The following is a 17501-nucleotide window of genomic DNA, read 5'->3' as shown; positions in this document are numbered from 1 at the left end:
TATTTGCGAATTTTCCTTTCCCTGGACCCAGCGGCTAGGTACGCTCGAAATCATCTTCCTCCTTTGCAGAGGCTTAGGATCGATGTGGCTAACTGGAGGAAACTCCCTCTTTCTCTTTTGGGTCGAGCGGCCCTCTTCAAAATGATGACTCTGCCTTTCTTCCTTTACGCCCTTCAGAACACCAAGGATGTTGTGCCGGCCAGCTATTTTCGCGAGGTCGAGGGGCTACAGCGTAGTCTATTATGGGAGGGTAGACCCCGTATTGCATTAAATAAGCTAACTCTTTCCTGGTACGATGGAGGCATTGCTCTCCCGGATATCAGGAGGTACTACTGGGCTTCCCAGCTGGCTGCTATTAACCATTGCACGTAGGGTCCGGATGCTGATCCAGCATATGCCATGGATAAGTGGCTTCTCCCTGGGGGGGATATAGCAGGGTGTTGTATTCTAAACCGACTAAGCTGGAATTGACGGGGCCAACTAACAATACTGTTTGGATCTGGCACGTCGCCACTAGTTCCTTAGGATGGAGAGATAAATTAACGTCGGCTACCCCACTCTTCGATTCCCAAAGACTGGGCAAGCTTTGGAGGACAAAAGGATTCGACAAATGGGACCTAATTGGGATCTCCACCATTGGGGATGTTTGGAGAAAAGGGAGGATCAAATTGTTTGTAGAAATGCAGGTGGAATACAAATTGTCCAACTCTGAATATTTTTGCTATGCGCAAATCCGTCATTCGCTCCAGACTGTACTGCCCAGGGATGTGGAGCCCCCGGAGGCCTCACCACTCGAAGATAGAATCCTAGATAGCCATCTCCCCGAAAAAACGATTTCCCTAATTTATAATAAATTAATCAATCATAGAGCTGCTCCCCTTGAAGCATTGAGGTCTAAGTGGGTCCTGGATGGGATAGAATTAGACGATGAGGACTGGCAAATGGCAGTGTCCTCCCCAAGAGAGGTTGCTATTCTGGCTCGACTGAGGCTGGTTCAACTAAAGGTACTGCATAGGGTCTATGTCACGGGACCCCGGCTGGTGCATATGGGTCTGTCGGATTCTGGTCTGTGTAGACGCCAGTGTGGTCTTACTGGTTCCTTTCTCCACATCATTTGGGAATGTACGCATATCAACAAGTACTGGCGCAAAATTCATGACACCATACATAGGGTGTTGGGTATCTCTTTGATGCCGAAGGCAAGGAGGTGCCTCCTAATTATATGGGAGCCTACCGACCTAAATACTGCACAGACACAGTGGGTTACACTGGGCTTCATAATAGCGAAAAGAAATATTGCCCAACTATGGGGAGCCGCACAACCTCCCACCTTGGAAACATGGGAAACCAACTTAGGATTGGTGTATGTTCAGGGAAAAACTGCTTATCGAGCAAGGGGATGCCCTAAGATATGATCATTGGTATGGGGACCCTGGAATCATTACAGAGGAGAGATTTGTTTGCCACCCAGAACTGCTGAATTCGATGTAAACTCTTCCCGATGATGTCCCTAATCATGTATCTATGTATTCTTCTTTTCCCCTGATGCGCTATTGGCAGTATGACAACACTTCTATACTGTGATTTTTGCTGACACTTTGTTTAATAAAAAGAATTATAAAAAAAATAAAATAAAAAGATAATCAGGGAGAATAGAAATTAATGAGCAAACACTTATGATCAATATTCAAATCCAATTATTATAACATTCATTTTATATGTTTTTCGCTTGAAAAGTGATTCCAATTATGCTCATATGTGTTAAAAAATATTATTAATATTATCTCCCATGTATCTATCATTAAGCCCTGAATGGGCAAGAGTGTCACTTAAGAGTATATGCGGTTCATATATATATTTGAATATAGTTTTTCCCTATAGTTCTCACCAAATATCATTGTATGTTTATACACATGGCTATGGAGGATTGAACCCTTCGTTACAGATGGACCCACATCTCCTCATCGTTGTTGAGTCCTGCTCAACAACTCAAAATATATACACAGACACACACACACACAACACACAAAAAAATAACCGTTAAGCTGTGGGAGGCACAATAGGGTCGATGAGCTTCATTGTTCCTTCTCCCAATGACGGACCTGCTTCAGTGTACACATTATTCTACAGGTCTGTTTTTAGGGCGTAACAACGGCTGGCCTCCCCCCCCCCTATATACACAAGTGTTTTAGAACCTTCTCTGTGCATTCTGTTCTGTGTGGTAGGACTCCTTCTCCCCCCCTTTGCCAGTAGACCTGTGCCTCAGAAACACTAACTATGCACTTTATTCTATGCACATTACATATTGCTCAGGCCTCTCCATGTGCACGTTATTCTGGGTCACAAAACCCCGTCCCTGAGTGTTTTATCTTGTGAGCTCCAAGTAGCAGAGGATGCTTTAAAGAGAAGGTTTATACTGTGGGAGACGTGGCTGAAATGGTTGCTGCTGTGCACGGATCAGAGCGGTGGTTCCGGCTGAGACTAGATTGCAGGCGCCTGAGCAATGGGCTCCAGCCTGTTCAGTTGGGTTTTGCAGTTTCTTTACTGTTGTACATTACACAAGTGCACGCATGTTCAAGGTTAGGAAAAAGTAAATAAGTGCGCTGCCCCAACTCACACAATAACGTAGTAAAGTGCCAAAGTCGGGATTCAAGGTCAGCAGTTAGCTACTAGAGGTCAACAGAACTACATAGACACTGTGCATGGAGACTCACCATAGATGGACTTGGCGCTGGGCTTTCCCAATCCATTCGTTGAGCTGTTGAGAAAAGAAAAAGGAGGAGAATAAGTCAGAAGTGGAATTAGGCACTTAAAAGTGGGCACTAGGGGGCGCTGGGTAAGAGGGGGGTGCTGTGTGCACTAGATATGTGAATGAGGGACCAGTGGGGAGCATTTTATTTATTTTATTTTTTTATTTATTTATTTTTTAAGCTTGTATGGCGCAAACAGCTACCCAAAAAGGGTTTCCCGGCGCCTAAGAAGACTCTGCAGGGGGCACTGATAAAACCAATGCTGGGGCCTCAGTGGATGGTGCTATGGAGGGCATTACGAGGGCCACCAAGGGTACAGCAGGACACCGAGGACGTGATGAGCGTGGGTGCACGTCATAATATCACGGTCGATAATATCGACATGCCCATATATCGACTACCACTATATCATCAAGGCGAGCATATATACAGGAGTATATATTTACTCGTCCAACATCATCTCTGCCTACTTTGACGGTATAGTGGTAGTCAATAAGGCAGAGTCAATATACGGGCTGGTTGGGTTTAAAAGTTTTATATTCTAACTCCCAACCAATGAGCATCAGGGAGGGAAGCCCCGACTGACCAACAATCCATAGTCCCTTCCGGGACAGCTGCCCGTTCCTGACCCTATATAAACATGCACTGGGATGGTAAAAAAGTGGTCAAGGGGCAATCAATCTTGCCTCTGTGCTGTCCACCTGTGCCCTAACTTACGCCGTGATATTGCGGTTGCCCCCTAGCCAGTATTTAACTGACATGCCCGCTGTTTTTATGTCACGGCCCGAAAACTTTGGGGAAATCAGCCTAAAATCCCACCCTCACCTCCCCCATTGAAATATTAACTTAAAACAAAAAATACACAAATAGATCACTTAAAATGTATTTTAGAGCGATGTAAACTGTTCCTAAAGTATTATTAAAGCAAATAAAGGCAGAATTGCCATGCCAGAAACAGAATATGCAAGATTTTAGACAAATACTATTTCTGTAGCAGCTCCTGTATCTTCCAAAAACTTAAAACATGAAGTAATAAGCAGTATTTTTCTCTAACAACAGTGAGAACCCTATTTGGTGGTGTTTCTAGTTATAGTGCATAGTACAAATAAAAAATAATGTGCTTCGGGACGAAGAATTTGTGGGGCTATAGTGCCGTGTTTGACACCACAGCCCACCAACTCCTGCTCTCTGCAAGTGATTAGATGGTGAGGTGGCCGGATTCTGCCCAAACCTTTGGTTATGTCTTGAATAACAGATTACTGTGTGGGACGTCCTGCCTCCATTTGGTGTTTTTTGTGATTTTCCTTTACAGTTGTCTCGAATCTAAAGATCCCTGGGGAACGCTCCATAAGGACATATTTGTTCCACTTCAGGGTACCTAATTTTGCTGGCCTGGAGGTGCACCCGAAATGTGCCGCCACACTTAGTGAGTGTTGTAAATGTATAGGCATTTATATAGCGCACTACTTACCCGTAGGGTCCCAAGGCGCTTCGACCGCTGCGAAACCCTTCCTGGCTTCCCTGAGAGATGGTCCCTTAATGGGTATCTCCAGGGTGAGACCAGGCATCCCCGGCGGTCTGGTGGGGCCGTTAGTGAAGATGAGGCAAGCTAATGCCCAGAGTTGCCGAGTGTGATCGCTGATCAGAGTGGGCACCGAGGCGAGAGAATTATCGAGTCCGCTGACCCTGGTCCAGAAACCTGCCGCGCCGGGAATCGAACCCTGGTCCCGGGCCGTCCTCTGCTCTCGGGTCTGCCGCCTCTAACCAGTGAGCCACACTACTTCACAGTGTTGTGTAACTCCTGTGCTGTCACTAGGCTATAGCAAGGCCAAGAGTGGGTGGTATCTGATTCTGGGCAGAGGCACAAGCCCTTTGACCTGGAAGAGGTAGGTGTCTACGTGCCCTCTACCATAACTAAGACCCCCCACCCCCCTTTGTTTTGTGTACGTCTAGTGTGCATGGAGACAATATGAATGGTGTCAGCGCCAAAGACACATTCCATCCGGCAAATAGTGATGGCTGTCTGCACCAGGGTAAGGACATTTTGACATCCCTGTTATTGGAGCAACCCTTGGGGCTGCACCTCAGAGACAATTGTCTCCATTAGAAGTTGAGTGGTTGAACTATTTCAATTATACGTGTTTCCCCTACAATGGGGAATAACATGGATTTTGGTGCTTGCTGCACCAAAATCCGCCTATCCTGGTATTTACCAGGCATATTTTTTCCTGCAATTATCATTGCAATGCTCATAATTCTGATATGTTCAGTAAGAGGAGCTACCAAACATTGGGATTTAATGGCCAACTCGCAATGAGGGCCTTAGATGCCCTTTTATCCTTATCTGGTTTCAGGCTTTAATGCCAGCCTAGAGTTCTGCCGGGAAAAATAAAATTGACCTCACCTGGCCTAACCCCCTGACCTTAGATGCACTTTCATTCTTATCTGGTTTCAGGCCATAATCTACAATCAGCCCAGAGGCCTGCCTGGAAAAATAAGATTGACTTTAACTGTCTAACCCCTGACCTCAGATGAACTGTCATCCTTATCTGGTTTCAGGCTGTAATCTACATCCAGCTCCTAATCCTGCCTTGAAAAAACAGATCGACCTTAACCAGACTGACCCCCTGACCTCAGATGAACTGTTATCCATATCTGATTTTGGGATATAATTTACATCGAGCTCAGAGGCCCGCCTGGAAAAACAGGATTACCTCAATTGGTCCGACGCCCTAGGTAATTCTGATTTTAGGTATTCTTGAAGATAGCTTTCCCTTGATCTAGATATCAGAGTGGTGAGGGGTCAATACAAATCCATTCGGCCACCTGTGGCCTTCGAGTTTGTGTTGAGCTTGGAGCAGTGTGCGAACAGCAAAGACATCGCTTAGACGTCCCCGCCTTTCTTTCCGGGAATATATGCTCCCTTGACCATTTGATGCTGGCCTCTCCCATTCAATGTGGAAATGCCCCGTAAGATCTGCCCAGTGCGAATTGATCAAAGCTATGAGTTGAAGTGTATTCGAGCTGGCCTCAAGCACCAGTTCCCTGTATTGGCTTTGGACTTAAAAAACATGATCTCTACAGCACTACTCTGAGAAGCTGGGTGGCCAGGATTAAAAGAGCAGGGACTGTTTCCCTGCAAGGCTGGAACCAAACCTATGACACTGGAGCTGCACTGCTCTTCTACCGTCTCTATAAGACGAACATCTGTGGACTGCCATGGAGGAAAGGTGCGGCGATGATCACAGCACAAGGAGCAATGCTCATCTCCTTGACAACCTCACTTGGGGAAGCCTTGAGAAAGGCAGCCGTTCAGGAGCTGTGGTACTCCTGCAGGCCAGCTAGCCCTGACCACCCTAATGGCCATATAGGCATCCAGGACTGTGGCTAGTTTTAACCTGCTCTGTTCTTGGCCCCTCAAACTTGGACCCGTGGTGCCCCATTCCCAGTGTTAAGGGGCTGGAGAGATTTTTCCCTTTCGACTGATGTGTTACATTGTGTGTGTCGGGCCTCGATGACTCTAAACCTAACTGACCCATCTCCAGTATAAAGCAATTACGTTTACAAGAAACATTTGGATCCTTACTATCAGTTCAGGTTTGTGGACAAACCATTGGTTGGAAAGGGCACACCCCATTCTATGTCTCCCCCCTCCTGAATAATTGGACCAGCTGCTTAATCAATACAGGCTCTTGAACTATGGTGCATTGGGGGCCGGGCCCCTTCCTCCAGAATGAGCAGCACCCCTGTTAGAAGAGGGACCTTTGAGACCTTTTGGATATGCTGCCGACCCCATTTCCCTACTGGACAGTGTGACTTTGGTTTTGAACCCCGTCCGTCTGATGGTCACCTTTGTGGGCTGCGACTTTCACTTAATTGTTGGGCGGAGGATTGGAGGATATTGGAGATTTGTAATCTATCCAGTTGTTGCTCAGTTACCTTGGCTCAAACCCACTGAGGTGTTTCCTCCTTATAATCATGGCTGCTAATGTCAATGGGCAGACATATCATAGCATATTGGATAAAGTTAAGGCATTGTGTCTGGGGTCTTTATTCACTTAAAAACTTTACATGTATGAAAGAAATGTGTCCTGGATCCAATCTGGAGACGGCTGAGACCTGAGATCTACCGTCTACAGGATAACGCTGCCTCATTGTCTCCCCTGTGAGCTACACAGCTTCAATGCTCATGCCATATAAACAGTAACAACTGCCCAGGGCTGGAGATAAATACGACCACCGGTTCTCCAGATTTGGTCTGGTGAGATGAAGTTGGACAGGACCCTGGAGTCTCTGGAGTCCTCCAGGGTTCATGCTTTTTCATGCTACTGTGTTTTTTAATACCTACGTGCAGCCTCAGCTCTATCTCTGACGTGGGATATGTTCTTTAACAACACATATGTCACTCCTGTTTTTCCCAAGCTCCTCATCTCTCACTTATTTGGTCCACGTTACATTAACTCCAGAAAGTGACGGTCAGCAATTGGCTCAGTTAAGATAATAACAAGGGAGGACATTTCTTACTCTGAAGGTAACACCCAACACATTAAAACTGCTGGCAGGCCCCAGAGCCATCAGGAGTAAGGCAAGACACTTTGTGTCATATGTGGATCCACTTCGACCATATCGAACCAAACTGACGCCATCTTGGTTGCATCTAATTAACATATGAAGCTGATGCATAGGGACTGCGGACATTGCAATGCGTTGGTAAGACGCACCGTGGAAGAAATCACAGAGGCTTCAGGTTCAGCTGGATTTGAGCCTGGGCTGTCACTCACGCCCTTTGGCCCTCCTTTTGAGGGGCCGCCACATTTGTTGGCAGCTCTATGGGAATTACAAGTTACGCAAGAACACCATACCACACCGTTATTTTCACTTGAGTATTTAGCATGTTAAAAGGGCCAGGAAGGAAGAATACATTTAGGCAGGGCTTTAAGTGGGCCAGGTCTCACTGGTGCTGAGCACCAGCAGTTTTTTAAAGGGGGCCTCCAAACGAGTCTCTATCGGGCTCTGTTTTGTGCCCTGGCACAGGCGCTCCGTTTTTTTCCAGATTGCAGTGACAGCACTAGTGGAGAAGTTACGCATGAGGTCATGACTGGAGAGTGTTGTAGGGTAAGCGAAATCCTTTAAAGAGAGTCATTTTCTCTCTGGATTTCCCAACTCTTTTTGAAACTCAGGAGCAGCAACATTGTGGTTGTGTCACCAGGGCTATAAATTGAACCTTTTTCAATATTCTATACAAGACATAGTTGCTACTTATTTATCTTATGCAACTAACAACCATTGACAATGCTAATAGCAATGAATTGTTGTAGGTAAGATGTTACTTGTTGGATCATATATTTGGATGCAATGACAGAAACATCAAAAAAAAAGTCGGGCAGCACTCTATGCTAAGATAAGATTTTTAGCTCACATGTTTTAAACCACGCCCTTAATTACATTGGCCACACCCCTTGGAGAGACCCCACCCCAGTTTATTCATTCCACTTAAAGCCCTGCATATAGGAATCGGAATTCGTATCTGTGCACTGCAAGGGTCCTCCTCCGTCATTCATAATTAGGGCTCAGTCAGTACTCATTCAACACACTACTCAAAATACTCACTGGGGAGCCCGGAGCATAATCATAATAACAAGCGCGCGTCAGATGAGCTCTTCGAGGGATGATTTATGTCGGGAAATACCGGGTGTTTATTGTGCAGGCTAACACTTGTCATTGAGTTTGGTGCATCTTTGAATGGCAAAGCACGCACAATTACCACGCTCTTCACTCACAATGGAGCTGTAAACTCGAGGAGAATAACCTTTAAAGAAAATTAGGACAGTGGATTTGTTATTGAAGGCCTGAGAATACAGAACAGCGAGGCCCAATCTTCCATAGTGCCAATATCGGCAACGCACCCAACCAGCAAACACAGCAATACCATAATAAAGAACACAAGACACATTGGTTGTTGGAGAAAACATTACTGCAGGTTTATTTTGCATATAAAATATGCCAACATGGTGGGTCAATTTACGGGCGATCCAAGGACAGGCAGCCCCTCTACTGCCTGCCCACTTGATGAGCCAAATTGCACCGTGGCATAACCAATCAGTGCTAACCATTTTGGAGGATTACCCCTACATCCTGTGGACCACCAGTCCACCCATTTACTCACGCCCCTTGAGGGGGCGGAGCGTATTCAGGCAACCCCTGGTTGTTCAGGTTTACAACTGCCCGAAGGACTCACGGGGCGCCGTCGTTCCTCCAGGGTCCTGCTGTAAGGATTTCCTGGGGCTATTTGGCATTTGCACCCTTCTTCTGGTCCTGAAGAGGGTACCCCTATGTACCATTCAGCCGCTGGATCGCCCTGTAACTCTGCCACAGCTCTGGGTGTTTCAACCATCATACCCAGGGCCCCCCACCAAGGCAGGCATTCTTACTTACACCCTGATAATTCTAGGGCATCACCCAGGTCCAACAGAAACAGATTCATGCCACAGCTAGACAAATGGAAACCCATCCACATCAATACATCCCCTGGTCATGGCATGCAAGAGCCGAGTCTGATAAATCCAGAATCCCCTCGGTTCCATGAATTTTGCGCATGAAGCTGTTTATCCTCCTGTAAGAAATTTCAACGGCTTATCCAGACCCACACAGTCCCCATTTATCTTTGACATGGTTACCAGACCTTCTGGCAGGACAATTCCGATCTTCCTCTGCAGGTGTTTCCCGGCCCTATCATGGAAAGCTTGCGATGTAGCACTAAAGAGACCGTGCCTAATTCACAGAGCCCTTCAGATATATATGATTTTGGATTAGAATTGAACCAAGCCCTCATGCTTGGTGTCCTTGCGCATGGCTTGTTTACCCTTCCGTAGGCAAGTTTGATGGCCTCCACTTAACTTGGGTACTGCTATTCTCTGTTTTCAGCACAGCTTTATTTACCCCATGGGCATGTTCCATGGCCTCTCCAGGGTTGCAGCAACCAGGCTTCTGCGTGATATACCCCCTTGTTTGCAGTATACCATTATGTGCAGATCCATAAGGGGGTTGTTAGAAGGGCGATCCCAGGGGGGGTCAGAATGTATTCTCCTGACCTTCCCGTGATCCGCCTCTCCCAGCAATACGCTGAATACTAACATGAAGTCCTCGCCGTTGAGGACGCCGGGTCTAAGATCGTACACACTGAGCTCACACCACACTTATGAACGGACACCACACCGTGGATTACAGTAAGCAAGTTCTTTATCAACAGTAGAGCTTTATGCAAAATGAACACGTATTTACAAGCGATTGAGGGATTGTAAAGTCTTGGTTATGGGGAGCAAGGAAGCGGGACAGTCTCAGTATCAGGCCAGTACGAAGCGTACCCTGCGCACAGCTCTCAATACTCGAGCCGGGGAATACGGGCGATGGTGGTCATACCAGCTGCTGTACTCACTCCTCTCGCTTCTGGTCGTGTTGGTAGCGTCGATGGTCTAGCCAGACCAAGGTTCTCCTCGAGCCACGACGAGGTCAGCAGGGCTCGATCCGGAGTGAACAGAGTGTCTGTCAGTTCTTGGGGAGCCGCGACAAAGTCAGCAGGGCTCAGGGTGTTCAGCGAATGTCCTTCGAGTTTCAAGGATGAGCCGCGACGAGGTCAGCAGGGCTCCGAGGTTCCAGTTCAGTCTTCACGAGAATGAGCCGCGACAGCGTCAGCAGGGCTCGATGAGTTCTAAAGTTCAGTTTTCTCCTCAAGGGGTTGAGCCGCGATCAGATCAGCAGGGCTCTCTTGTCCAGGATACAACTGCCCGCTAGTTCTTGGGTGACCTTGATATAGCACAGTGGCCCTTTGATGTCCGGACCCTCGCAGGCGGAGATCTCATGCTCCGGGGCTGGTCGTCGGGGAGTTCCGTCGGCTGGCCCTTTGATCCTCTTGAACATGCGTCCGGGGATTCCCAGACGCCCAGCAGGGTCTGGAGCCAGCTCTCGGGGAGGCCAGAGGTGCGATCGAAACCAGCCCACGGGGGAAGGCCAGAGGTGTGAGCGAAACCAGTCCCCCAGGGGAGGCCGGAGGTGCAATCGAGACCCTTTGGTCCTATCTCACTCAGGAAGTCCTCTACCCCCAGCCGGGCATGGCGCATCTGCAGCCTAAGTTTCGCTGGGACCGGGGTCGGGCAAGGCTATGGGGTCAGGGACCTCGGGAAGGGTAATGGCGGCCAGTGGCCCTGTGGGGAGATGCAGGTTCAGGGTGCCCGGTACCGGGAGAAGCATGCAGGAATGGTCGTCCGTTGGTAGGGTCGTGTAGGGAGCTGGCGGACAGGGAACGGGACGACCAGGGGTTTCAGGGTGCAGAGCGGGGCTAGCGGGACACTGAGGAACAGGGGGGAACCACGCCACAAGGCCAGGTCCAACAGGGGTTGACTAAGCCCTTGGTTACCACCCCCCTTGCTTGGCGAGTCCACATTTGGAGGTTCATTGATGACCATATGCGGCGCCAAGAGAAATATGGACCCCTTGGAGAGGGGGATCGGGCGGGGACAGGGTGCAGTCTTGTGATATTTGCTGTGTCGCCATGCTGGTGTCCCCACCAGAGTAGTAGCCTATGGTGATAATACTAAACCCAGAATAAATGAAAACCACTGCCAATGAAACACATACATTATATTCAATGACGTAACACAACAGAGTTGTCTCTCGTCACTGAGCTATGAGCACAAAGGGCTCAGATGCATGAGCTGCAGAGTTTTGACGTCTGGCAGGGGAGTCGTGGGAATGACATGCGGAAAGTACACAGTATTCCTATGGCTATGTTATTCCCCATTCTAGTTGCCAATACATTGTAATGCCCGTTTGTTGGTGCAGCCATAACTGGAAATTCACAGCCTCCCGCACATTGGAATCCTTGAAACAAGGACATAAAATACACCACATGTGAGTGAATTCCATGCAGCTATCCAGAAAATCAGGTATGGCTCCAGGTTTGTGGATTACCATCGGGCAAGTCAGCCCTGGTAACACCACCTGTAACTCTGAAAGCACATCTTGCTGCAATTATATAAAGTCCAGACGCGTGTGAAATCGAGAGATATACAAGTAAAGAAGACTACCCCAGAGAGGCCTGTGGAACCCAAATCTGAAGGCCGGTGAATAATGTATTTCTGCATTCTCTTCTGTTATTTTATTTTCATTCAAAAAAGGGACTTGATCCAAAATTGAATTTCTGACGAGTTCCTCCCCGTGTGCTTATGTGTGACCTTGTTGTTTACAATGAGAGGACTGCAATACATTATGTAATACATTTTGATGTTGGGTGGACGCATCACGGAAACAGGACCGACTGACGTCCGGTTGGCGGTCTGGCCGCCTACTCACGATCGCACATGGACTGGTCGCATCCTCCCATTCCTCAATGGGAGCTTTTATTACAGCTGTAAATTGACCGTAACACAAGCTCCCATAGAGGAATGGGAGTTTGTGTTCATCCCTGCACGCTGTGGCAGGCCTGCCCCAGGATGCAGGGATCAACAAGGGGGCACCTATGTGCCCCCTAGGCCCCCAACCGGAGGCCAAAAATAGAAGGGGGCTCAGCTAGGGGCCCCTAAACACGCTTTCCGACAGGGTTTCCATTAAGAAAGGCCGGAATGGAAATCCCTGCCGGAAACCATGCATCGTAATCCAGAAGGCGGGAACCCCTTCCATTTGGACTATGGGCTGGTCTCAAAGGCAGTGCCCGGGGTCACAAAGGGCCTGCCAGGGGTTGCAGCTGTGACCCCTAGAAACTCCTGAATGACATCTATGCAAGAAAATCACATATATTTGCACCATTGCTGCAGTAAATCAAATCTCACAAACATTGTCATATTTTCATTAACAAAGATCACCACACCCTATCTTTAGGACCCGCTTCAGCCCCCGTCCCAACTAAACGAACAGTTCTGTTCATTACCAACAGGCTCTCGACACAGGGCCTACACCTCATTGCATGGCTCAATTGAGCATGGCTGAAGAGACCTCTCAGTGCAGTTTCCGGCCCGTGACCAGGTATTGAGCCTATCCCACCCAAACCAAATGTGCCCTGCACCTAGCGCACATAACCACATTACGCAATGTGCATGCCTTTTAGTCACTGCGAATTTTCTCTTCTTTTAATTCAATGATCCAGTTTCATGAATTTATTTTTTGCATATCCCTATATATTAACTGAAAGAAAGGTTAAAGTGACTTCATAGCTAGTTTCAGTGCCAACGTTACGTGAACAAAAAAAACCCCAGAAATTCCTGTTATAGTTAACACTGCGAATTATAACTTGTAGCTGCCACCATGCACTGCTGAGCTCACATATTACATCACACATGATATGTTCTATGACATCATTAATGACATCACTGATGACATCTCAAATGACATCCTTGATGACATCACTGAAGGGTTTTTTATCAAACACAATCAGATCTTATTATCATACCTAACAGTAATGTCACTGTAGACTTTTTTTCTTTCAGTGAATTTCGAAGTTTTTTTGAAAATGGGAATTAAGATATAATTACAATTCCTTACTATAGCGTCACTTTAATCATTGTTATTTTTCTAGTGAATTTCTAGGTTTTTTTTAACATGAAGTCCACAGGAAGACAAAGTGAGGAAGGCAAAGGACATTACACAGCTACTTTGCTCAGGTGAGCTCCCCTTAAATTAGTAGAGTCCTCGTCATCTGAAGATAGGCAGTGATAACCCATTGGAGGTTTGACCACGCCCACCAAGCCCGGGGAAGATCTCCGGCATGATCACCTGTGACTTCCTTTCTGATGACCCCAAGTCATGTTGATGCCTGTGTCTTGGGCAGCATCAAACCAGCTTGCCAAGCAACACCTCAAGGGAAGCTACACACTCGCCTGCAACGTGGAGGACACTGCCAAGGAATCCTCTCTTGAGCGAGACCATCATTATCAAAAAAGCCCTTCAATGCCCAGGTTTGCAGTCTGAGCCAAATGGCAACCCCTCTGTAAGGTGCAAGGGAGGACTCGCTTCCCCGACAAGACGTCGTTGATGGGCATCCTTTTTGCTGGTTCACAACAGGAACATGACAACATCATAACCCAATCTGGCCACGATGCTTGATACACCACCTTGCAGCGGTACTGGAAAAAAGATGTCTATCAAATACTCAGTCATGAATTATGGTGAGAATTGTGCGCTGAATACCACAACTGACACATTTCAGGGATTTTTCAGTGCTGTGTTCACTGATCCCGAACATACATGTACCTGTGTTTCTTTTAATGTATGTCAGGGTTTTTAATGATGTACTGCATTCACCCATTCTGCACGTGACTTTTGTCTCTCTGTTGCCGAGGCTGTCTGCAGGGCTTTTGCTCAAAACACTGTGGATGCCCAACACAACTATACATTACTTTCACCTGGGAGCAGCAGGGTAAAGCTGCCCCAGGCTCTGTGGCCAAGCCCCGTTGCTGTCAACCCTCTCTGCATAAGGTCTTTGGCTGTGCGAGGTAGAAGTTGGTAGCAAACCCTGGCATTTGGAGCCTCAGTTTTAACTTTGCTCATACTGAACTTCATGAAACCTGACATTGTTGTACTGTGTTTAATTTGCTAACTGCCTAACAAATCTCATGCTAATTCATCAAACAACACCAAAGATATTAGCAAATGAAACTTGTATTGCCACTGCCCCATTTATGTTTCCCCACCTCCCCCCGAAGGATCAGCTGAAAATTTGATATTCCAACAGAAAGCTAAATCTGCTAAATGTCTGCCCAATTTCATGTAGAGGCATAAAATAGTGCCAAATGTATCAGCAAATGCAAACTTCTTTGATCCTCACATTAAGGTGCCCCCGTCTGTGTGAAATTAAGAATGCAAAAAGTAAGCAAAACAGTCTTAGTCTTGGACAAATTTCATGCAGACCCACCAAATGGTGCAAGAGGTATTAGCAAATCAAAGTGTTGACCCCCTACCATTTAACTAATCCCCATATTGAATCTGCACAAAATCCAAAATGCCTGCACTGGATATGCCTTGCTAACTGCCTACAACATTTCTTGTAGATTAGTCAAATATGCCCAAAGTTATTAGCAAATATGATTTGCCCCCTAAAATTGTTACCTTCCTTGATAGATTGGCACAAAACTTAACATATCAAGACAAAACGAATGCTTCTAAGCAGCTGTCAAACCTGTGAATTTTTCATACATTGCCAAAGCTACCAGCACAACATTTTTTGCCCCCCACCCAATTTTAACTGCTCCCACCTTAATTGATCAGGATGAATTCGAAAATCTCATGCATATTTGGTGAAACAGTGCTAAAGCTGTAAGAAAATCAACAAATGCCTTTTCAATTGTCAAGATATATAAAAAATGTTAAGTGTCTGAAGCCCTCCCATCACCCTTATCAAATGGTTATATCTCAAAAACTATTGAATAGATGTACAGCAAACTACAAACATTGACTTTATGAGTCAAGATCTACGTTCATGCCAAGTTCGATGCAAATCCGTCAAGAAGTTTGGGCTGCAGGAGTGCCACTCGCCAGCTGCTCTTCCCAACCACTGCTGGGCTCAGCTCTGGGTTGGCTGATGGCAGGAGGCTATAACTTGCCCGACCACCAAAGCCAAAAGACCAATTTTCAAAAGGTATTGAAACATGGAAAACTGCTATCAAGAGAACAACATGGTGGGCAGCGCAAGTTATGAAGTGTGTTGTGTGCGGTGGTAACCATTGCTGTCAAGTTTCCGTGGCTTTACGTGTTTGAGCGAGAACCTTGCCTCACTTTTTAACTGCGTTGTTTCAGTGAAATTATATCATAAAACATGGAAAACTATGGATAAAACTGGATTTGGACCATGGCTTTGAAGTCCACTCTGTCCACTCGGTAATCGGACATCCAACCAACAAGAGGAAGAGATCTGATGTCTTTAGTTGACTGCAGATAACCATGAGGTGTCCATAAACATAAAAACAGGGTGAACCCTTCCTATTTCTCCATACAAAATACAAACTTACCCGGATGGTGATGGCATGGGAGAGTGCAGTGGGGATTGCTTTGGAGACTGCATCCTGTCCAAAGTCCTTCAAGGTAGATGCTGCTCCTGAAGTCAAAAAGAGAAAGAGTAAAAATCCTTTAATTGTCGGTGTACCTTTAGAGGATATTACAACCAGTCTCTGTCTTGTCTTCAAACAAATAGATGGACCTATCTTTTTTCAAACAGCCTCAGACAAGGCTCTGCGTTAAGGCTTGTCTTCCTGACCACTTTTGGCATTTTTTTTATTTTAAATAAAATCCAACATCTTTTTTAGATCGCCATTTTGAAACATTTCATTATCTAGCATCAGTAGGGTTATCACAACTGCCCAGTGGCTTTCTGTCATATGTGACACGCACAGCCCGTCTGGGCTTTGTAGCCAACAATATTTGTCATGCTATTACTAAGAGGCCCAGAAGAACGGTAAGTGTAGCAAGTGTAGCCCCACCTTAGGGTGACATGTTGGTCTGTGTTGCATTGTAACTTAAAGGACAGATGGAGATATGTATTCCCAGGACATCTTCATGTGTATGCATCATTGACATAGTAATCCTCATGCAAATCCTTAGTAATTAGATTATTTGTGTCTCCTTCTGATAGTTGGGTTCCAGAACTCCAACCTAAATATAGCAGTCGCAAATGAAGACTCGTGCACATCTGCTTGATTAGGATATCTTAGGGGGAGATTACAAGTTTGGTGGTCCATAGGGAACTAAGGGGGCCCTACGAGGGCCACTGGTACGGAGGCAATGGGGATGCATGCAGGGGGCACATGTGTAGTCACACCCTTTTCTGCACGCATGGACTGCAGAGTCCATGCCATGCAGCAACAGGCGTTGGCGTTCAAAGGAACTGCCATCGGAATTCCAAAGGACCGTCCACCAGACAACGAGAAAACTCGTAATCTGCTGGGAGTGCGACTGTGAGCTTTGGCAGTGTGGGAGCGGTGCGGCGGCACCTCCCTGCTCCCACACCACCAAACTCAGAACCAGGTCCATAGTCTTTAGTCTGACTAACAAATATCTATGAACTGAACATGACTACACAGACATGACCCTACTAACTCCTGAAGAATCCTTTGGTGGTGTTTATTCTGTGTATTTCTGGGTATTTTTACTTGGTAACCCTAATTTATCGTAAGTGAGCTCCTGTTGCTACAGTTTGTACTAGTCTATGTTCTTATCCATTTGTATATATGATCTGTATGTCTATGATTGCTCCTGCTGGCTTATGCTATACAATTAATCTATGTAAAGTGTCCTGATCCTTGTGGGCCTTTTACACGCTATGCAAAATCACTAAAATAAAAGAAGTAATAACTGAAAAATGTTGAATGCAGATGCAACCGCCCTAAACAAACGAAAACCCACCTAAATGCTTTGAGTAACCATATGGCTCCATTTTGTCTCAATATGTTATAAAGTTCATATCCCACCCTCCCCATTGGTTACTTCCTGCCTTGTTTACACTTCACTTCAGAAGACAGTCACACAATGTTGTTTTGTTTACAAAATGTACACATCCTGGCTTGAGCTCTATGGGGCACTGTATGCATAGGCCAGAGCCTTGGCTAGGGCGTGGGCAGGCAGGGAGCGTCAATGTTTGCTCTGATCCATCTTCAGGTCACATTGTTATAATGTCTCTCCCACAGTCTGAGTCTGCCTCGTCCCTCGGAGTGTACTTTCACCTGACAGCAGCGGGCAAGATGTGGCTTTTCTGGAGCTCTGCCCTTGGCG

The 17501-nt window shown here is 46.5% G+C and overlaps 1 protein-coding gene across 1 annotated transcript in view; it reads right to left on the bottom strand.

Annotated features, from left to right (window-relative positions):
* EPS8L1 (EPS8 signaling adaptor L1) overlaps positions 1 to 17501 on the bottom strand; it is a 215434-nt gene that overhangs the window by 140446 nt on the left and 57487 nt on the right. Inside the window, exons 2-3 of the mRNA XM_086930318.1 lie at positions 15746 to 15831; positions 2715 to 2758 (exon numbers count right to left, since the gene is read on the bottom strand). Of these exons, the coding sequence (XP_086786444.1) occupies positions 2715 to 2758; positions 15746 to 15798 (97 nt within the window). The 5' untranslated portion in view covers positions 15799 to 15831. The remainder of the gene's footprint in view (positions 1 to 2714; positions 2759 to 15745; positions 15832 to 17501) is intronic.

The sequence above is a fragment of the Lissotriton vulgaris genome, chromosome 7 (genome assembly GCF_964263255.1).
Source record: "Lissotriton vulgaris chromosome 7, aLisVul1.2, whole genome shotgun sequence".
Lineage (NCBI taxonomy): Eukaryota > Metazoa > Chordata > Amphibia > Caudata > Salamandridae > Lissotriton > Lissotriton vulgaris.
This window is presented reverse-complemented; position numbering and strand designations above follow the sequence as displayed.